The sequence below is a fragment of the Orbicella faveolata genome, unplaced genomic scaffold (assembly GCF_042242905.1).
Source record: "Orbicella faveolata isolate gen_17 unplaced genomic scaffold, um_ofav_v1 contig_4, whole genome shotgun sequence".
NCBI lineage: Eukaryota > Metazoa > Cnidaria > Anthozoa > Scleractinia > Merulinidae > Orbicella > Orbicella faveolata.
The window spans coordinates 4,206,095-4,229,167 of NW_028301569.1; the positions used below are offsets into that span (position 1 = coordinate 4,206,095).

Here is a 23,073-nt window from a genome sequence, read left to right on the forward strand (position 1 = left end):
CGGAAATGCCAGAGAATAGGAGGCAACGTATTCCTCTGATCGCATCTTTTGATCATAGGAATCGAACCCCAAAGACGATGAGTCGGAATGTCACCGAAAGCGTGGATTAATTTTACTTCTCTTTTCTTTTATTCCCACGCGTACGGAAATGGCTTCCCGTTCAAATGGCCTTGGCTTGTTATATCCAAATACATTGGGTTCTTAGCCACAGATTATCTCTAGATCTAGAGCTCGACCTGTTGATTTCGCTTTGTCTCCAGCATGTTTTTGCTTTTTGTTAAATCAAATTTTGAAATCACTGGTTATCCTTGCAATCTGATTGGCTCTCGGCGGTGCGATTTATTCGCGAATCACTATTTTTCTGCAAATCGCATCTTTTTCTCAGCCAATGACAAAGGGACAGATTTCAAGGTTAGTTTAAGTTTAAAGTAACCAATAAAATTTCTGGAAAACGAAAGACAAAAAGCCATTGTGTGGCGAATTTTTCAACTATTATTGCCAAAACTTTAAACTTAATGTTGTTGTTGTGGTTTTCAAATTTACAGTTTCTGAATGACGATTATGAGCTGGTTCAGGCTGCCGACGTACTTGAAGGGAAGTTCCCAACTTTCAGTGTCCATTTTGATGATTTTTTCCGAGTCAACACCTTCTCAAAATCCGTATGATACCGAGTCCAACAAGATATAAACAAGTGAAAACCACACAGCAACAAATGCAGAGCCATCTCAAGAAGATAGATGTTTCCAGGTCTTCGGTAGGTTCAACCGAAATAATACAAGCGCTCAAATCTGTCGCTGTGAATAAACATGTATAGTCAAAATACGCTTTGCTCCACAAAACAGTGAATGAACGAACGTCTTCCGAAGCTGGTGCCAGTCCCGCAATCTTGAAAATATCTTGAAACAAATGGCACCGCAAGAGCTTGACAAGGTGGTGAGTATTAAGTTCTATGCTGAGGTCACAAAAAGAAACGGAGATTTTAACGAGCTCGAATCCCTTAAAATCATGCAGAGTGCCACTGAACAGTATTTAAAAGAGAAGAACTTTCCACTGGGAACCGTGCACTCGAGGGAGTTTCACAACTCAAAAGAAATCCATCGCAGAACTACACAGGTTGCAAAGTCAACGAGAAGCCTCAGCCTCAACCACAGAAGGAAGGGAGGCCTTCCATCATTGATTCAGGCGACGAGAATTGAATTTTATGAATTAAGTAGACTGTTTTCGTCCTGAGAACTGCTTGTTCCCTTGTTATGCTCGAATCAGTTTTCAGTCACATGACATCGTTTTGCATAATAAATGAGATGTAAAGGCGTTTCCGGCTCCGCTATTTTTAACAAACCGGTTACTGGAACAATACACCAAAAATCTAAAACTTAAGGCAATAGCATTTTGCGATTTCAACTGAAATGGATCTAATAAAGTGGCAATTGAACTGAGTGGAGTGCAATTTTGGTCTGAAATCGTACTTGTGATTTCAAATCGAACTCGCGCTGCGCGCTCGTTCGATTTTGAAATCAAGCGTATGATTTTAGATCAAATTGCACTCAATCCACTCAGCTCAATTACCATTATTTATCAAACTTATCGCTGACCACGATTATTTACTGCTGTAGTATCAATTAAGAATGTAAGAAAAACAGTGTACGATACGATCAGGCAGCTTGGGTGTTTGACGAGTAACATGTGTCTTGGAAAGTAAAACACTTTGTTAACAACATGTAATTAATTCTGAAGAGCGGCATTATTCGATAGAATAGGGAATAACCTTGGTACACGTCTAACAACATAGTGACTACAAGTAAAGTATATAGAGTTCTGCTAAAGAAAAGATATGAAGCTACTTTCCCGCAATATAGTACATTACTGTCTTTTTTTGTAATAAGTATTTCTTTACACTTCTTCTAAGAACAATTTTTGTAATGTCGTATTGAACTGTGGGATTCAAAAGAAAGATAACAATTAAGGAACACGCTACTAACCTGTACTTTACTTTACTGAATAGACACATCGCTTCCTAGCCTGATAATTTAACCTGGGATCCCATTTAGCATACGTCGAAAAGAGAAAACAACCTATGCTTTGTTTCAGAAACAAAGAGCAACTTAGTTGAGCTGGGTTTACTGTTTCTAGTTTGGATCTCCACTCTCGGTCTACAATCGCACAGTCACAAAGTTTTGCTTTACTCTGCCTCTGAACACCTGCTGTGTCACTTGATCATAAGTGTACCGCCAGTTTTGGGTGAATTATGGGTTTGTGCGTCACACCAACGCAAATAAACCTTTATCTTCAGCTTGTTACGTACAATAAGTTGTGAATTTTCTAAGAAAAGCCCAGCTGAGATGTGTATTGTTCATATTTCAGTCTACGATGATTAGTCATTTAATCAGATATAATGATGGATGATAATGTGTCTCTAAGTGGCCCATTATCTTCTGTTGGAATATATTCCTCTTACATGAACAAGGTATCTATATCGTCGATTACTGGTCAGTGTGTGATCATGACTCTGCATGGCTTTGCATGAATAATCGATATCAGTAGTCACGATAGATTCTCAGAGGTCCATCAGAGTCGTTCTTGTGCTATCGCTTTTCTTGAATTTGTTAAAACGACCAAAAGGATTCGTTAAGGATATTGAGATGAGCAAGTGAATTATGCATTTGTGGTCCTGCAATTAAGTGTGGAATGCACTAGGGCCGAAACATGTCAAAGCAGAAGGTACTAGGTGCCTTGATTTTGATGCAAATTGCAATTCTGCTCTTAATGGCCTTAGCTAGAAGACAAATGAGGGGAAAAAATGAAAAAAAATTCAATTTAGCTAAAGCTTGTAATTGAACTTAACTTTGGAGGGCTTATCAAACAAAGAAAGTTTTCTTTTTATCACCACATCTTGAGTTATGAAATTATAATGAATTATTTTTCCTCAGCTTTGCTGCAAAACAAAGTACAACGACAACAAAACGCATTTATACTTGAGGTAGCTTGATCAAGGAGGAAAAAGTTTGTAGTGCCTGAAGTTTGAGCTTGAATGAAATTATGTATCCGAATGGAAGTAGCGTTCTTCATATGTTTTTCTGATTCAATTAAATTTGAAATGTCTATTGACTTGAATGAATGACTGAGGTAAAAGAGGAAAAAAAGTTTATAAAGAATAGTTCGGACGCCAATGACCGACTGGAAATAACTGTTGATGTTTATTTTTTTAATCCTTTTTTTCTTTCTTTCTTTTTTTTTTTTCTTTTCATGTTATTAAATTCGAAATATCTATTCACTTAAATGAATGGGGTAAAAGTGGAAAGATCTCAAACGAAAATACCAATGACAAATAAACATAGAAAGAACTAATTAGTCTCCTCACAACAACACATTAAAAGAACAAAACAAAGGATTATAGTTAAATAACACTGCTTTGAAGCAAATTCTGTAAAGTCATATCACCATTTACTGCATGATAAATAGAAAAAAGGATGCATTGACGCTTCTTAACAGAAATGAATTATCAACCTGACAATGATGATATTGATCTAAAATCGCACCAGATAGATCCACGGAAATGTCGAACATTTCAACCTAAAGTAATCAGGTCCAGCAAGGGCCGGGAGTTGGATTTCCTGTTTTGGAAGCTTAAACGCTCTTTGTTCGTAGCTTTTATCAGAAACTCGGGACCTTGACACTGAAGACATCTTTTAAGTAATCAAAATAGACATAGGGGAAATGTTTTCCGTTCTTAAGAAATGCCGAGGAAAACTGGACTGCCTTATTCAAGAAATGCTATTTATTCGTGAACGGAAACCGAAGTAAAAAACGTAGTCAGACTCAATACGTGCAAGAGCATTTATTTAAACATATACCGCACGCACTGTCACGTCAAACATCATTGACAACGAAACACTTATTGTTGTAATGTACTCTATCCATTCACCTTTATTTGTATTTAATCTCGAAACTACAGCTTACACCTGTACTTGATAATGGAGTCACGGAAAGATGACTTCGAAACGACGTAGTTTTAGTCCTTTAATATTCATTATCAAATGTATTTCGAAATGTTCTGTTATCAAAATAGAGATATTGGTCAACATATTTGTTCAATTTTTTTGTTCACGGAAATAGAATTTCAAATTTGGCAATTAATCACACTTTAAGGTGACCGGAATCAACGTGTATAAATTGCAAGGCTTTCACGAACTGAAGCGTAGTCATAAGCAGCAGTTGTGAAGAGTTCATCAAAGTTGAGAAGACTGCATTTGCAGTGCTGAAAGCGGCCTCCAGAAGATCAGATAACTTTATCTAATTCGATCGCTTACATGTAGGTATGTAATTGAAAGAAAAGCAAATGAAAATGTAGGAAATTATAGACTGTTATTGTGGCCTACATCCTGAATCTGTTGGTAAGACTTATATATCAATGTTTCAGTTCTTCTACATGATTTTTTTTTTGAAAAACATATTTAGTATGCTTTATTCTTCCTATTCTTAAAATTATTCCACAGCAGCTTGCAAGCTCAGTTAAAAAGCTTTGTTACATAACTGGATCAAGAAGAAAAGGTAAATACAGCTCATGAATAATGCATGGCAACTCACTAAAAGATTACATCTTCTGATATAATATAATACTGGACGACCTAGAGTCACTGAAAACGTGTAGCAGAAGCAAAATTATTTAGGCAAACATGAAGTTTGGGAAGAGAATGTTTTGCATCTTAATCCTAAGGTTACCGTAGACCTTCAGGAGAGTCTCTGACGAAATCTTTCGTACTCGCGTCGCTTTTGAAAAGAAGTGTGAAAAGAATATATCACTGTAAAGCCAATCAGATGTAGAATGACAAAAAAAAGAAAAAAAGATTTTTGAAGATTTCATTTATTGATTAGCGCACGCAAGAGTTACCTGGATACGATGTACAAGCTGCGTCATGCCAATCTGCGGATGACCGACTACAAAAAGTGCGTGAGGCTTTTTCGATTTTCCTTTTGGTTAATGAAAAATATCTATATTGGATTAGATGAATATAATATTAGTTAACCGATCTTCGTGACATGAGAAGGCCTTAGAGAGGCCTGAAAAATCAAAAAACCCACACACTTTGGTGCATTGATAATCGAAGAACATTTTGGCCAACCTTGTTAAAAATCTACCCGAGTCTACATAAACCTAATTGAAAGGATGACCGGACGGCTGAAAAGGGTAAATTTAATGCCCAATATTTCGGTTAGACAGGACTAACCTTCTTCAGGGCCGGGGCTACACTGAAGCTAAGTAGATATGGATAAAACAGTTACAAAAGTTGAGATGATACTACAGGAAATATGTGACATGGTTCGTTGACAAAAAATAGGGAAAAAGGAAACGTGCACTAAAGCGAATGCATAAAAAATAAATAGATTAAATTTCGTCCGACCTGTTTAACCCAGAAGGTTTAAGGGTCTTGCTCTTGGAGATAAAAATACTTCTCTTGCCTCGCGAATAGCGTCAGTTTCATTTTTTTTTTTTTAGTCCCTATTTGAGTTGATGATTTCGAAAGGAACGAATTCTATGTTGTGCATACAGTGGGCAGGAAGGGTAAAGTGATCTGTAACGGCGGTGGGTTGGTCAATGTGTCGTTGTGTGATGGCTTTTTCGAGTGCGCGTCTGTGCTCACCAAATCTGTCGCTGAAACGACGTTTAGTCTCGCCTACCCTTACCAAACCAAACACTATTTTAAATGTATTTAAATACTATTTTTAAGAACTGTTTTTAACCTATTTTATGAAATAGATTAAAAACAGGGCGAAAAGTGTATTTTTAACGTAGTTTTCGACTGCTTTTAATGGTGTTTAAACCTGTTTAAAACACTATTGAAACAAAATTTGAAATGTATTTTGTAAAGCTTTTAAAAATATAGTTAAAATTCCAAAACTCGAAATCCTTTGCTAAGTTTAAAAATATAATTAAAATAGTCTGTAACTACTTTAAAAATCTCTCGAGGAACACAGCATTCGGAATAAAAACAGGACACAAATCGTTTTAAAAACAGCTTTTAATCTGCGAGACTATTTTAAAACTAGTTTAAATGACAATTTTAAAAGTATTCTATACAAAATAGGTTTAAAATAGGTGCAAAATTATATTTTTAACATATTTTTCGACTGATTTTAAAGGCGTTGAAACCTGTTTAAAACACTATTGAAATCCACTGTCTCAAAATATATTTCAATCGTACTGTACTTTAAACAGTTTAAAAATTAAAGTGGATCATATATGAAAAAAATATGTCAAATACAATATAACTATATGAAAATAGCTTTAAAATAGTCTTGAAATGGCATACAGTAATATAGTATAAAACAGCGTAAAAATAGCACAAAATAGCATAAAAACAGTATGAAAATACAGTAAAAATAGTATAAAAATAGTACTAAAATAGCATCAACTAATGTGAAAATAGTTTAAAAATAGTGTCAAAACAGCATAACAATAGTGCTAAATAATCTTGAACTTACATGTAACTTTGCTCTAGCTGTGAACAACACATGACATGTTAGAAGTCAGTGTAGGGCAAACTCAAGCTTGATGGGGGTGCTTGGCTCTACTTCTTTCTTTACTTGTATAATAAATGCAGCTCTACGCTTACTGTATCTGTATATGAAAAGCTGTAATAACAGTTGAGGCTGCAATAATATATATTTTTTGTCTATAAAAGGCTAAAAGTTACTAAAATTTTAAAAACCAAAACATTTTTGAGTGCACGGTCATCATCAGTGCTACATATTTTCTTTGTTAAGAAGAATTGCAAACAATGTAAAGGAGTCAAAGGAACATGCATGTATCAATGCCAATTGAGAACTTGACGCTAAGGGTCAATTACTTAGTATAAAACATCTTCTATATCACTCATTTTAAGGCTAAATACAGGCTATTGACTTGTACCGGTATGCTATGTCTGCAGGGCTGTCATTAAGGGCTGTTAACCATAACACCTGTTACGGCTGAGTATGCTTGATTTTCCCTTGATGCTATGGGTGAAATTCCCTGCTGTTTAGAGAATTCACCCACAAAGTAACAAATTTGCTATGGGTGTGGAGAATAAGGCTACAGGTGACTAACAAATTAATGACAACCCTGGTCTGTACATGGGAAATATATACATTGTAATTAAACGTACATGCAGGACATGAAGTACATGCATCAATCACTTCTAATCAAGGGAACCCTTTGGCCAATTTAGAGGGTACAACTCATTATGTGTGACTTTTGTACATTTAGTAGGTGATGATCACGTCGTGCAAAGGTTTTGTTCATCTTTCGTCATTGAGCAATGTCTGAGGCTACAATTAAACCCTGCATCATTTATGTGGTCCATGTTACAGTTGCAAGCAAGTTGTAGGTTTGATTTTGAGTCATGGACTTGTCTTATGTACATGTACATGTACATGTACATGTGCATATAGCAATTAAAACTGTACTATCTTTTTGGGCCTACAGATATTCAGACTATGAGTAGTCCCGGCCTCTTTCGCGTAGTCTATTGTGTGTGATGCAAATGAAAACCGCAAGAAAAAATGTTGATTTTCTTTTGCATCATGCATGATGCATGGACTAAGGGCCTCTTCATATGAGCCCGGTAACTGGACACTGTGTTGCAAAAGCAAAGCTATTTTGCCTAAAAAGTTTCAGCCTGGTTACCCGGGCTGGAGTGTTCATATGGGAAAATTCTCATCCTGGTTACCGAGATCTTGGACGCAAAAATCGAGATCTCAGTTACCCGGCCAGCCTGGCTTCTCATACATATATGAACACATCAAAATTTTTATGAAAGAAAGAGTGGCGAGGCGAGATCTCAGAAACCGAGCTAGGCCGGTTGACCGGGCTCATATGAAGAGGCCCTAAGCCAAAGAGGGAATACTCGTAGTCTTAGCAAGCAGGGCAGGGAAAAACAAACATCCCATTGCCTGGGGCAAGTAAATTTTGCTCTTGGGCAAGTGAAAACAGAAGTTTGGAGGTCTGGTAAGGTGGGCAAGTGAAATTAGCCTCAGTACATGTAATCTTGTGAATAATAATTTCCAATCAAAACCTATTTCAAAACTTAAGACTACAAGATGAGCAAAACAGTGAGTTGAAAGCATGGATTAATTTAAAATCCAAGCATACTTTGTATCTGACACAACAATATTATTGTGCCACTGTTAGTAGTAGTTTCTTTCACCTAGTTTCATAGTACCAGTAAACTCATCTTGTTATAGTCTATCACTTACTATAGACAGCAACTAGTAAATGATGCAGTTGATAAGGCATGAACCTTGCGTGCCCATTGGGCATTAGTAATATTTTAGTGGAGCCAACTGAAAACTGAAATAGACTGGCCCACTGTGCAACTAGATTTCATTTTTTTTTTCCCTGCCCTGGCAAGATGAAGCTTAAAAAACCAAAACCACTTGCAGTAAGTTATAGGGAACCCAAGCTGTCACAAGTCAAGGTCTTGTGCAATTTGAGGTAAAGTTTTACAAAAACTACAGTATTCCAACATGAAAGAATTAATTAATGCATACCATGTTCCTCTTAAAATAAACTTTGTAGCCGCAGTGTATGTAATATATAATCAATAATATTATTATTTACAAGTTAACAAAAATTATCTCATCAAGTTGTAAGGTTCATTCATTTCCAACAAGAAACAACTGTACTTTCACTGATGTGGCATGACTGTAGTAGCTACGTATAGCTTCCTTTCTAACCCTAACTTTAGTTATTTCCTCCTTTAAAAATTTACCAACGATTGCAGAATTGCAGCAATAACTTCGTAACCAGAAGGCAGTTGAAAGACCCCATCAGACTTGCAGAGACTTTGGCCCTAACAGGGCAGCACCACTCTCCATCTCCTGTTTCTCAAAGCTGAAAATAAAAACAAAATTATTTATTGCATTGTTTAATTATTGCAGGATTTAATATTTTTGCCTCCATGTATGTTTTGTTATCATGTTAAGTCTATAAAGTTGCCTTTCCACTTGAACAAAAACAAACTGTTTGATTCAACTTCCACAGTTCGCACTTTAATTTCCCTACGAAGAGATCGATCAGTTTATGCCATGTCAAGATAGTAAAATGATCACAATGGATGAGTAATTTACGGCTGCACAAAAATGGCATACACAGTTGTACATTGTAAACATGTAACTGCCATATAACTGATCATACATGTATATAAAACAGTACCTATAATTATGTAGCCTGGACGAAGAACAATTCAAAATTCAGATCTATGTTTCATAGGCAATCATCTAATTCGATAAAACAGCTGATGTGGTTACAAATATGTTACATGTACTTATATGAACATGCATCTCTTCGAATGAAAGACACACCAAGACAGAAGATGGTCGGCTTACCTCCACGGCATTTCCTTGAGACATTACCAAGTTGAAGTCCATCGCAAAGGCAAATCATGGTCGCTGCACCCACGAGTCATATGATTCGGTTCGGTCCCTTAACTTTTCGTCCAGTAAAAGGTAAAAAACAACAACAAATGAACTGTTGCACTGGTTTTAAACGGCTGGAACGAAACCTTCGTTTTACACAACAATTTTGAAATGGAAACAAGTCACGTGGTCACTCGCATGATCTTTCACGCAATCACAGCTGACCAAAATGCTCGCATCAGAGTATTGCACCGGCGGGTCAGCGGAAAATCGACCGGAAAATCCGTTTGCGCCAAAAGTTACGACCGCCAACACGAAGCAAGAGGAGTGCTACATTGGATATAGTTATTAGCCCAGGATTTTTAACGGTACGTTATCTGTTTATTTTATCTGCTTAAACTCCATTTTTTTTGTTTACAACCCTCGAAACGTTTTCAAGCGTATTTTCAGGTATTTTACATTGAGACATACGCCAGTTAAGTTTCGCGGGTAATTCTTGGCGATTTCTTGTTTGAAAGATGCGCCAAATGTTCATTCATAAAAGAAGCTTTCTCTTAGATGTATGGCTTTGCTCCAGACGTCACTAATCGCGTACCAAATCGAAGGCTTGATTAAAGGAACTTTATCGAAATCAATCGAACTTAATCGAACGATTGGGTTCGAACTCTCGAAGAACAAAATTGGGGCATTCGAATGAATCGAATCGCACTTTGTTGTCGTGCGAGAATGTGTTGTATACATGTTCATGTATTAACTAATTGCATGCTATAACACATGAAATCCAAGCTTGAATCAAGCCTACCATGAACAGAATCCTTGCATTTTGGCTGCGACGTTAGGTGTCACTCAACCTGTATTCGCCCTATTGTTTCTATCGTTAATTTTACTTTAATTATTTTCATTCTTCTATATTATGGTTCCTGTAATTACATTGTAGATTTCTTGACAAAAATGATATTCACACAAAGGGGCTCTGAAAATGGTTGAAGGGACTAGTGATAGGGACTTCTCCCCATGCACATGTTAGTTTTGACCTTCAGTGGGGGATAGACAAGCATTCAGTGTAGTTCAAATTCACCAAATTTTTGATTAGATGAATGCACTATATTTATGTGGCAGGTTGATATATATCCAAAAAATATGGCTAAGCACAACAAAGGTTCAGGAAGAAGAAATTACCTGGCAAGAAGAAGAAAAAATAATGAAAGACAAGAGGATGAAGTAATAAGAGAAGGATAAAAACACAGAAAACTAGCTGAAGTACTTCGTTCTTTGCAAGAAACTGAGGCAGATGAAACAAGTTGGGAAAGATTTGCGAAATCAGCGTGATTTACCACGAAGGCGTTTTTATGTGGTCCAATGAGGGTTCTTAATATTCTCTTTTGCTTGTAACATTTTCAAGAACAAGAGAAAATTTAACCATTTACAGAATAACCCACTAGGACATGAATGGATGGGTAAGTGGATAATGCAATTGATACATGTACATAATTAATCATGAAATGTTCCAAGTCCTGGTTCAGTAGTTGTTGTTCACAAGATCTTGAAGCTTGGGCTCTAATTTGCAAGATGGCACACAAGCAAATGCGCAAAGGCCTCTGGGTGCTCTGAAATGTTGTTGTTGACAACTGAAAAATAAATCTTTTTATCATTCGATGCATTTTTTTCTTCCTTTTCACTGGCCGAGAGCCCACCAAGTGACCTGTAAATAACTGCCTACAAATAATGGTCTGCTCATGCGTAGTACCGTCTAAATGTGTTTGCTGCAAATAATATTCTGCTCATGCATAATTGGAACCAAGCTCTCAGGTGAAATAATTTAAATGGCAGATCACTTCCCTGAGCTGTGATTGGGTGGTCACAGATCAATTATTTGTGTCAGCATTCAGCTTTGGCAAATAATCGATCTGCTTGCCACTGACAAATCATGATATTTTGCTCAACCTCATTCAATAATAATTATTATTCACAGTTATTGTGAATTTGATACATATATTTGTTTGGTTTTGAAACCAAACGAACTGGCGCTTTTTGCCAGCTTGCTGTGATGTTAGTAGTGAATGCCTCTTGTTAACAGATCAGAGCACAGACTCTTATAATATTAGCCTGGTCACAGCATCTGTCATTGAAACCAAGCAGTAAATTCAACGTAAGTCTGCTCATAACAGACTGGAACAACAACTTTTATCATTAAAAACTATTTAGACAAAAAAAGAAAATGGATTTCCTACATTGTTAACAATAATGACTAAACTGTTGTACAAATACTGTATTAGTTCAAACCACTTTTGACCTCAAAATTAAATGACTGTAAAATCTGGAAAACTGTAACTGCTCATATGGGAAACAAGAAAAAAAGAATTGTTTGAAAGAACAAAAAAAAAAAGGAATTTGGTTGTGAGATCTTGATTTTGGTGTACTTTGTGAGTGACAGCACTTTTGCAAGATCTTGAAGCATGTATGCCATGATGAGTGACCACAATAGGTAACTGGCTGATTACTACAAGCAATTTTCTTTTTCATATTCAGTGGTTATCATTTCTTGTGATTTGTTTTGAGACCTTCCACATGCACACTGTGAGTGGGACACTCTTTGTCAAAATTATGTAAATTATGTAATCTTGAAGCATGTACATGATGACTGACCACAATCAATAATTGGCCAATTACTGCAAGCAAGTTACATGTACATGTACCTTGAAATTTTCATTTTAATATTGAGTAGATGTGATTTTTTTGTGATTTGATTGTGAGATCTTAATTCTGGTCTACTTTGTGAGTGATGGCATGTTTTGCCATTAGGGGTGGCCCCAACCAATAATAAGTAATGTCAACCAATTACTTGGATCAATTTTCCTTGAGTTATTAGTTGTTGCTTTCAGAAATTTGATTGCTTCTGGTAAATTTTTACAGTGATGACACTTTTGCCAAGACTTGTATATTGTACATGTCCATGCAGACATCGAAGAGCTTGAATTGCTTTCAAAATTACTTCTCCCGCCACCCTTTTGAAACATTGCGTGGTTATTTTTCTTGTATTCCTGCTGTACAGTTCAGGTTGATAACAGTAGGCGAAAAAGTTCCACTCAATAGCTTGTGCTAGCCCAGTGTGGTACATATAATATAGAACTCACCTGCTGTTTTCTAGATAAAATGTAAACTAAACCTACTACAGTTGAGAACCATTGTGTTTAAAGGTTTTGTATGTAAAGCTTGAGTGAAAAGAAACTACAAGCAGTTTTCAAAAAGGGGATGCAAATTATGTTGATTGCATTATAAATTTCCAGTGGGCTAGATTTAGAAATAGTGCAAAAATGGTGTATTTAAAATCTGTTGTTAAGGTAGACATTGCTGTCATTATTTAAAACTACTATTTAAATAGTGTACTCACCTGATTAAAACTTAAAATATGTTTAAAACAGACTGTTTTGGTTGTATTTTAAAGCTTAATATGAATTGCTATCTCAAATAGGTTTTTAACTTCCTATTTAAAACATATTTTATGCTCTTGACATGTCAACTACATTTTAAATACCCTATTTAAAGAGTATTTTAACACTGAAAATTTGTAAAATACTTTTTAAACCTACAACCATTGCCAATATAACTTTCAAAACAGGGTTTAACTAGAATTTTTAAACTGTTTGAACGAAACTTTTGTAGCCATAGTATTAAAATAGATTTTAAATCCCCTATTTAAACCCTGTTTTGAGCTCAAACTACGTTAAAAACAGAGTGAAAATCATTCCCAGGTCATGAAATAGGTTCTAACTATACTTGAAATACATTACAAACAAGAAGCAAAATTTTGAATTTTGTACAAAATACCACAAAAATACCCTATAGTGACTTCAAAATACTCTTTAAATCATCAAAATACATTCAAAACAGTTTAAAATCAGTTTAAAAATACAGCTGGTTTGGTAAGGGTATGTACTGAGCATTGCATTTGTTGCCCTGTATCATATAGACGAGATTAGAAGAAGAGCAGGAGATGTGATTTTGTATACGTCTTTGTTCGTTGGTAGAGAAAAAAGTATGAGACGTAGTTCCCTCTGTAAAATCTGTATACCCTATTAATTCGCTTGAGGCAAAAAAGTGGAGGATCCGACTACGAAACTAGCAACCAAAATCGATCAACCACCCATCCGAAACAAAACTTGGAAACTGCTATAAACTTACTAAGGTGAGTTTTTACTGGAGTACCATACTTACAACCTTTTTGGAGGCCACAGGTTGGTCGAAGAATGAGCCTTTGAATTGTTGCTGGTGGTGAGTTCCTTCTTAAGTTGTTGCTTTCATGGAACGATCCTTCGTCTTTCCTCGTTTTCTTCGGCACGAGTTTCTTACCAGCTGTTATCCAAATTGTCTTCTGTCTTAATAATGAACTCAGAGCAATCTCTTTTTGCAGACATCTTCTCCATAATTAACTGATCTTTCTTTTAAACGAAAAAGCAGTTGTAATTCTTTCAATGTGAACAATGTAATTGAAATTCCAATGTGTATTTATTGACGGAAAATCCACAGGGGGTCTCATATTTTTAAATTTGGATTATAACACCATGAGCTAATTATTAAATCTTCTCCAAAATTGATTTCTTTTTTCTAGATTTCTCGCGATCATTTAACAATTTAAAGTAATCTTTTACCAGACTTTAAATCAATCTTTTAGCTATGCAATGAGCGAAGGAAAAAAAAATACAACATTTGTCCCTTGAATGTCGACGTCTACAGTAATCTTTACCGGGAAACAACTGTAGTAATTTCTCAGTAAACTTCTTCTCCAACGAAAATGACTCAGACAAGCAAACTACTTAAAATCAGATTCTGCCGTTCTGAGAGATTCTCACTGATCAATTTTTCGGATGAAAATTGCAAAGGCAGCCGATGACGGAAAGCTCAGCGGATTTATAGAAACTAAATAGTTAAAGAATAGTTTATGGCTTGTATAGTAAAATTATTCGCCTTTTTTTCAACACTAGCATATTGCTGTATGTGAGTCCACGCTCTATCACACAGAAGTGAGGTGTAAGTAAGATGCAAATGTCCGAGCCGGACATTTGTATCTCACTTGCAAATGTTACAATGACATATCTGCATCTTACAATCAGATGCCGTTGTTAACACCAAAGGCATCTCATTGTTAGTTGTCTAGGAGAGATATTTCTGTAGTTAACTAAAAAGTATGTACGTTCTCTTTTTCAGGAAATCAGAAGAAACTGTGTCGTCTGATGTAGGAGTCCTCACCTGACGCAAGAATTCTCGCCCCGGAAATGAGAGAATTTTGTTAACACAGAGAGGAGGAAATCTTATGGAGACAAAACATGATGAATTCTACTGAAATTGGAAAATGCACCACAATTCAAGAGCTCTGTTGCTTGGCAAGCCTTAAGGAGCCACATCGAACAATTACTTCAGCATTAAATATTCTCCTTTCCACCATTGCTTTAATGGGGAATGTTCTGATTTTTGTTGCCCTTCAAAAGGTTTCTTCCCTTCATCCGCCATCAAAACTTCTGTTAGGTTGCCTGGCGACCACTGATCTCTGCGTGGGCCTAATTTCACAGCCTCTCTTTGTAACCTTTATTTTGGCACCAGAACATTCCAAACTTTGCTACTATACTAGCATATCTTCAAATACATTAGGGTACATTTTCTGTGGGGTGTCATTTCTAATAATAACGGCAATAAGTGTAGATAGGCTTCTCGCCCTGATGTTGGGGTTAAGATACAGGCAAGTGGTAACTTTGAGGCGAGTATGGGTCCTAGTATTCTTATTTTGGATTTTTACCACTGTCTTTTCAGTCACAGTGCTCTACGAGCGTCGCATGGCTGAAATGATTCTTTCCGTAATAATGCCATCATGTCTATTAACCTCCATATTTTGCTACTCGAAGATTTATCTTACCCTTCACCGTCGCCAAGCTCAGGTCAAGATTAGTACGTCCCAAGGACAACCAAATGAAGCACGAATTCCACTGAATATAGTACGATACAGAAAGACCGTGTCCAGTGCTTTGTGGATACAAATGACTCTACTTGCCTGTTATCTGCCTCTTGGTATTGTAACAGGTTTACGTGGCGTGCTTGGATCACACTCGCCATCTTTTCACCAAGCTCATGCTGTAGCGATTACCCTTCTTTTGTTGAACTCCACTTTGAATCCATTCCTGTACTGTTGGAAAATAAGAGACGTGAGGCGAGGAGTGAAGGACACCATCAAGAAGTTGAACTGTTTCACGGGTTAGCTTTCTTGATCGCTGATTACCATCAAGACTCATTTATCTGTCAAGCAAACACTTCATACGGGTCGGAACAAGCATTTTTCTGACTGACACCAAAAATGCTCTAAATACAGCTATCAGTTACAGGTTAACCCTGGAGGTAGAAATCGAGACAAAAGAGAAAAGTCAATAAGCACTTTTCAGAATAGCATAACTTAACCAGAAAAGGGTGGGAGGGAGGTAATCTAACCCCTCTAACTGCGGTCCGGGTGAGGGTATGAGTTAGCATGTACCTACGAGAGTAAACCCCTTGCCTGTGCTTATTTTAAACTTTTCTGACTCAAAGAACATTCAAAATATAGTGGTTAAGCTTTTCTTACTCTTTTTAAAAAGTAGCGAAAAACGTTCTACGAGATCTTGGAATTGCCCAGAAATTGTACCATGTAAATGTTAAGTTTATTATATGCAACTAAAATACAGTTATCATCGGTGCTTTTTCTCCAAACATTTATTTAGAATTCCGGCTTTATATATTTATACATGAACAAGCACTTATCCTTGAAAATTGTTCTCTTTCGCTATTAATTAAAACGTGGGTTAATTTCTTTTTTGCATCGATGTTTTGAATATATTCCATTATTCAGCCACTTTAAAATGAGGGCTCTATAATCTATAAATGACTGTTGTAAGCTTTGTTTTCCATTTTAATCTCATTTTTTATCCCACAAACAGTACATTGTGCCTGATCACGGATGTTTCTTCTGTGGGTCTCTTGTTTCTTCTGATTGAACAAATAGAGCATATTTTATATGACTTTACCGAACCCATAACGCTACAATGGTCAACCGATAGATAAGCAAAAGCACCCACATAATTACTTTAATCTGCCAATTATTATAATTTTTCTATTGTTTCTAAAGAAAATTTAAACATTTTACGATGCACTACGTTTAAATGATTATAAATTAGTTCACTCGAAACGATTATACGAAAGTTCTTTTCCATTGGTCAACTCATCCTCTCTGTAAAGGGAGAATTGACAGGAGATTTGACGAGCGAACTCAATGTTAGCTAATGTTTTCTTATGCAGTCACAATGGCGGTACGAGAATGGAAACAATAACCTCCCCAAAGATGCAAAACATCCAATAACCTTCATATTTTAATTTTGAAGAACTTTTTTTTTTATTATTTCGCTGTTGACCATAAGATCTCGCAATAGTTGTTTGTTCATCTTGGCAAAAGTTACCGACTCATTCATACATGTCCGTGATAAACAGAGAATTTTCCATGGCAACTTCACGTCCCGATATGGGATAATAAACAAAAGTAGTATAGGGGGAGTCACACAAATACCGTTTCGCAGAGGGAGCTTTACTTCACCTTATCGCAGCCCCCACCGTCAAGTCCGGCCCTCACATGCTCGGGCCGGTTGAACCTGAGGGCTGCGAAACGGTGAAATTCAGCTCCCTCTTTGAAACAGTATTTGTGTGACTCCCCCTATACTACTTACAACAAAGGAGGACCCCATATTAGAAACAAGCGAGCCCGTTGTTATACCGCCCGAGCCGCGATGTTTCGAGCGACAAACAAGTGCGCGTGGCTGATGCGGGCCCGGAAAGAAAGCTGCGGGAAGAGTTGTGCCAGGGGCTGTACGTATTGCAGGTAGCATAAATACCAGCTAAAGAAAGGAATGAAGATGCCAGAGCCGTGTAGAGGCTGCGGGTTCGGGCTTTTGTGCGATTACCGCCTATGCAGACCATGTGGCGGGAACACGCTAAAACAGCGTCTTGCCCGCAAGCGCAAAAAAGCAAAGGAAACTTTTGAACTTGTTTTGCTTGAGATGAAAGAAACACAACAGTTAGAGAAATGAATACTCTTGTTATACCAAAGGAACTATGGCTTCCAACAACCAAAGGTACGAAGAAAGACTGGAAGAAGAACTCGCAAAAATCGATCCAGCAACGTTGGAGTATTTGGAGCAACTTCTTGCAGAAAATGCGCCAGCTGTAAGAAAGGTTGTCCAGAACGTGCTGGATGAACCAATTTCTCAAGAAACGCAGAAGAGTTTGCAAAACCCCTTACTCCCAAAGCCTTACCAACCAAGACCCCCTTCACGCCAAAGGACTCCTATAGGACTCCTATGTGAAAAGGTCGGGGATGCTCGTCGCCTCCCTTAGGAATGTAAATTACGGATTTTGGTCTCACCTTATAAGATGTTCAAGTCGAACCCCAACTATTTTTAGCCGTCAAGGTTATCTTTTAAGGTTGCACTCGAAGATATGATAAAATAAAAACGCTGTCTGCCCGCAGAGATAATATGAATTATCTAACTCCTTGCCTTGAAGGAGAGCATTAGTCCGAAAGTAACGCATGGTTTTTCTTTTGCATCCATTCCGCTGAACAGAATAAGCATGTTTTGGTACTTCGTAGATTGAATAGTGTTTGTCAGTCGATGGTGTTATAAGTCTGGTCAGTTGAAAGTGATTGGTTAGTTCAGTCGCGATGGTATTGACTGAAAGACTCGCATAAAGTTTATTAACAGTATTGGTCGGTTTTTTTGAGTTTCGATCCGTCTTTTGTTTAGTCAATCAAGTCGGGTTTTTTTTTGGCGTTTCCCGAACCCATTCCGCTACAGAAGTCTACAAAGGCAAGTCAAAGCATACACAGATATAATTACTTTTTGTTGTCAATTCTATTTGTTTTTCATTCTTTCTAAGGGAATTTGAAACTTTTTTTTTTTCATTTACTGATTTCAATTAACTTGTTATACGAAAAGATTATACGAAAGCTCTTTCTCATTGGTGAACTCATCGGCAGTTCTTCTGTTCTACGGCTCGTTTAAGTGTGTTAACATTCTGGTCACTTATCTGATTCTTTGAGCATTCCTCTGCGTCGCATTATGATGACATTTAGTAAGTGACAGGATAGAGTTTTCATTCAGACAGCTTGATCGCACGATTTTACATCTACATCTACATCTACATTTATTAAGTTGATAAAATCTTGGAAGATATCACATCACATTTACCACTGATATGACGCCGAGATCTTCCAAGCTCCGTGGTGTTTCTCTGTAATTCAGTTTTGCGATGAATGGATTTCCCTCCTGAGGCATTGTCAATCTAAACTGTTACAATTTAATTGTAATAGTTCAGATTGAAAACGCCCCAGGAGAATTAGTTGGTTGTGCTGTTGTGTGAATATCTTGTCACTTGGTACCTTCGATGGAGCTGACAAGGGTCTTTCCTTCATTGTCTCAATCCGCCTCTGCCTAAAAGTGTCTAAACAAATCATAGCGCCGAGAGATTCTGATCTAGATAGTTGTGCGCTTCGTTGCTTGTTTTGAAGTTTTTCGACATCTAGCGATGCCAAGGAATAGCGACGTTGCCTAATGTGACGCGCACTGCGAGCTGCTGGCCTATTTCTGCACTTTAACAGCTCCATTGTAGCTTTCCTTAAGCGGCGGTTTCTATACCAGTACAATGATGGGTTGAACAGAGAGTTCAACTGAAGTATTGTTTCCGGCTATCGTATAATGTCTCTGCTGTTATTCTGGTCTCTTTCAAGGGAAGAATCCCTTCCAATATAAAGGTTACTGCCTCTTATGTTATTACTTTATTGCCAGTTTTGAATTCGTTGTTTAATCCTTTAATTTACGCTGTTAGATTAAGAGATTTTCGCGTAGCCTTGATTCAATTGTTGTCACGAAAAACTGTTGCAGAAGCTGAGGAACTTGAAAGCAAAATCGTTGGACCAAGGCAGATTGGAGTCAACGGTAATGTTAATGCAGAACAAAGAACTCAGCCGTTCAACGATGAGCACGAGCCGAGAAGGCAGGCAGAGCCGCATGGTGGATGTAAAGAAATACCTCTATGATAAAAACAAAACATTTACGCAAAATGGTTTAGAAAATGCAGACACCCCTTTATTTGTGCAAAACAAACAGCAGCCTGCTATTCCAGTGTTTGAAAATTTATTGAACTTTGAATGTTTTAAATTTGTTGTCCTTGTTTAATTCTGATGAGGCAGTTTTGTTTTTCTCAATTTGTCACACTACAACAGTTACATTTCTCAGTACAAAGGTATAATTATTTCAAAATCGAAATCGGGAAATCCCACACTTGAAAGGCATAGGAAAAAGCAGTAGAACAAAAAGAAAAACGAATATTATTCAGTGATCACGACAAACTTCGTTCGCTGTTTATTTTCTGCGCTAAAGGGCGTAAGCAATTTTCATATTTTTTCGCAACAGCTCATGTACACAGTCTCACAGCTGGTTAACGGAAAATAACCGGAATAAAAAAGATACCCTCATATTTAGCTTGCAATTATCTTTGCTAAAAAAAAAGAGGATTACTAACACTATTAAATAAAAACTGCAGAAAGAGCAAATTAGAGTGGTTAAGAAATAATTTCTCGTGTAACTGCCGATGTAAATAGTATTTCGTCAAAACTCACCGGACACTCAGAAAGTCTTTTCAGTAAAGCTTTTCAAATTGCAACTTGAATATTTATTTACCATTAACTTTTCGTTCCGTGGAACCTCTTGTTTGAATCTTATTATCTGAACCATCCTTTAGCTAATTGACACAATCTCACTGCTGTTTAGCGGAAACAACCGAAATAAAAAAGATAATCTCGTATTTTATTTGAGCTGATTCCATTTTGGTGTTATCTTCAGCTTGGAATTTTTTTTCCAAAAGAAGAAAATTACTAAAACTGCAGACAGAGCAGACGAGGGCTAAGAAGTAATATTTCGTGTAAGTGCCGATGTAATTAGTATTCCGTAAAAATTCAATCGGCACTCAAAAAGCATTTTTAGTTAAGCTTTTTACTGACGAAGCGTAGGCGCTAAAGTTGGCTGGAAGTTGATCTCGTTCAGCTTGAAGAAAATGGCGGACACTTTAATTTTAAAACTAAAGGCAGAAGGAACCAAGTCCTGGAGAAGAACATTTTTCAACCAGTTTCCTGCAAGCTGTCTGGATGGCGGCAACAGAAACGGCAATCATTTCTTACCAACGTAAGCAACATGATCAGTGAACATAGCATTAAATTTAAACAAGACGCATGGCTGCGTGAACTCGGGCTTTCAATGTCGCACATCTGGAGTTATCTTTAGGGGACTGTCATATTGCGATTGTCACTGTTGTCACGCAATTTCGTTATTGCTAGTCATGAATAATTCTACTTGTGTTTAATTTTGTCTGCTGAGTGTAATGAATGTTGTTATGGTACTAGAAAACTGAATCAAAATAATATATTACCATACAGGAGTACGTTCCTACAAATGCCAAAGGTTGAAATTCAAGGACTTTGCAATTACTTTGAAGGCCAAGTTTTAGATAATTGAAGGACCGCTTTTGGAATGGTTTGCATAAGCAATTTTATAATTATTTAATATTATTTCTCAGCTTTTCCATGAAAGTACTGTAATTTTCAATTTGAAAATTGCTTAAGGAAAAGCATTGTTAAAATCAAGCCCTAGTCCTCAAATTGAAGTACTTTCAAGGCCTTGAATTTTTTTATTTTCAAATTCAAGCATCTTCAAGGACTTTCAAGGTTTTTACAAACCCTGAGTAGGTAATGTATTTGCCTTAAATTGCAAGGAGAAGGCAATTTTTTATCTATTATTGGTTTTGAGTCATAGTTTGTTGCTAAATGTTGACCCAAGAGGAGTTGTCAGAAATCAGTAGATTAAAACAATAGTACTGTTCAATAGGTCATAATTATTGTTTTTAATGGAAAAATCCCTGAAACCACTGCAACATTATATAGCTAGAGTGAGTGCTCTTGGCAGAGCATAAATTTTGGGAATTATGTATAACAAAACTGTGCCAAAACGATGGAAATGTCTCAATATTTGCTATCAATGCTGTGTTGTTTTCCTGTGTATTGACCGGAAACAACGACAAATAAGTGTGACGGAGGAACAATTCACAAGTTATAACATGAGGTTCAATGTTCTTTGTTCAGTTGCTTGGATGGTCTGTTCTTGTTTATATTTTGATTAAGATTTTTGCAGTTACAGAATGTAACCCACATAAAACAAAAGTACATCATACTGGTATATATTATCATTGTCGCCAAGGGAAATGTTCATGTTGGCGGTGATTTGTCTCTTCATTCGATCTTGTTCTTTTGTAGGATGACCGTATAGTACTGTGAAATTGTCGTCATATTCGATCGCAAAGTTGTCAATGAAGAGTAATTTCTCGGCTAGAGCACTCTCGTCAAAATGAAGAACATCTTCGTTTATCAGTTCTTTAAGAACTTCATCGTTCATTTTTAATGTCAGTGAATCTTGCTTACCATTTAAAACTTCAATGGTAGTCGATAGACCAAGCACAACTCACATTGAACTTTCTGGTTTCACTGGCATGACTCTTAAAAGGGGTATTATTTTGAACTTTATCAATTTTAACCCCATTTCAACTCAAATATATCATTGTTATGTATACTCTGAAAATAATGTACTAAGCTATTCAGTGATGATACTTCAAGCAGCACACATGTACCTTGAGGATGGCTTCTACCATAAATATCCCTTGCATGAGAAACAAATATTTTCAAGCCCATATTGCCATTACAATAGATAGCCACTGCAGTACAGCCTATTGTCAAGACAAAATTGTTGAAATTTTCGGATATAAGTGATTGAAAGGCTCTATCTAAGGAGGTACAGTACTGATATCCTTCTATTGTAGCTTCTTGATGAATAGTACCAGTGTAGGTTTCACTGTATTGAAGTTCATAGTCAGTCTCGAACACATTTAAAAGTGTGGGTAATTCGGTCTGCATTAAAAATGATTGTCTGCTTAACTGAGACAAACTTGAATACAACTGATTTCCAATATTCATTATTGACACCAGATCATTAGCAGAATTGATTCCTTGTTTGTTATTGTAAATCAAAGAGCATAAACTCATTGCAACGCATTGTTGTCCTGAACTTTGTCCAAATACGAACTCATTAGCTTGGCTATATGGTGCCGTTATTGTTTTACTAGGGTCAATGTACATTAGAGTAGGACCAGGGTTTTTCTCTATACCTGAACTCAGTTGAAATTTACAATAGTTTGATACATGTGTCTGACTCTTATAAAGACACATGGGTCTATTACAAGAAAACATTGATAAATACCGACTTGCTCTATACTTCAATTTAATTATCCTTTGATATACCCTCACAGAACAATTCAACAAATACTTCTTCTCATGCTGTGCAACTTTATTTAATCTTACCCTCTTCGTATGAAGCTTACAAACATTCTTTGTAACTCTTCTAACCTTCACATAACGACGTAACCAAGAGGACTTCGGTATCCTTAGACGAATACGCTCATGAACAAATTCATTCAGTCTCCTGCCCTTTCTTCTGAGACGTTTCAGAGTAGCTTCTGGTATTCTACTGGGTTCTCGATCACGTCTAAATACACGGTTGTGTTTATATGTAA

General features: G+C 36.7%; 1 protein-coding gene and 1 long non-coding RNA gene across 4 annotated transcripts; one reads left to right on the top strand and one right to left on the bottom strand.

Moving 5' to 3' along the window:
* The first annotated feature begins 4,112 nt into the window (after positions 1-4,112).
* Positions 4,113-16,559, top strand: LOC149101094 (melanocyte-stimulating hormone receptor-like). Of its 3 annotated transcripts, none has more exons than XM_089276194.1 (3): positions 4,113-4,313; positions 4,494-4,548; positions 14,599-16,559. In XM_089276194.1, exon 3 carries the CDS (start codon positions 14,718-14,720, stop codon positions 15,639-15,641), a length of 924 nt encoding a protein of 307 aa, XP_089132320.1. In that variant the 5' UTR covers positions 4,113-4,313; positions 4,494-4,548; positions 14,599-14,717; the 3' UTR covers positions 15,642-16,559. The 3 variants fall into 3 exon arrangements, with proteins under 3 accessions (XP_089132320.1, XP_089132321.1, XP_089132319.1); XM_089276195.1 differs by having other exon boundaries at positions 4,497-4,548; XM_089276193.1 differs by lacking the exons at positions 4,113-4,313; positions 4,494-4,548 and adding exons at positions 9,642-9,761; positions 10,513-10,850.
* On the bottom strand, positions 5,475-9,497 carry LOC149101095 (uncharacterized). The gene is made up of 2 exons (XR_016203089.1): positions 9,364-9,497; positions 5,475-8,869 (listed from the first exon to the last, which is right to left on the bottom strand). It is a non-coding gene; the product is annotated as an uncharacterized LOC149101095 (long non-coding RNA).
* Positions 16,560-23,073: the final 6,514 nt, after the last annotated feature.

Excerpts from the sequence above, each read along its gene's own strand:
- LOC149101094 (XM_089276194.1), top strand. The coding sequence starts at position 14,718 with ATGATGAATTCTACTGAAATTGGAAAATGCACCACAATTCAAGAGCTC.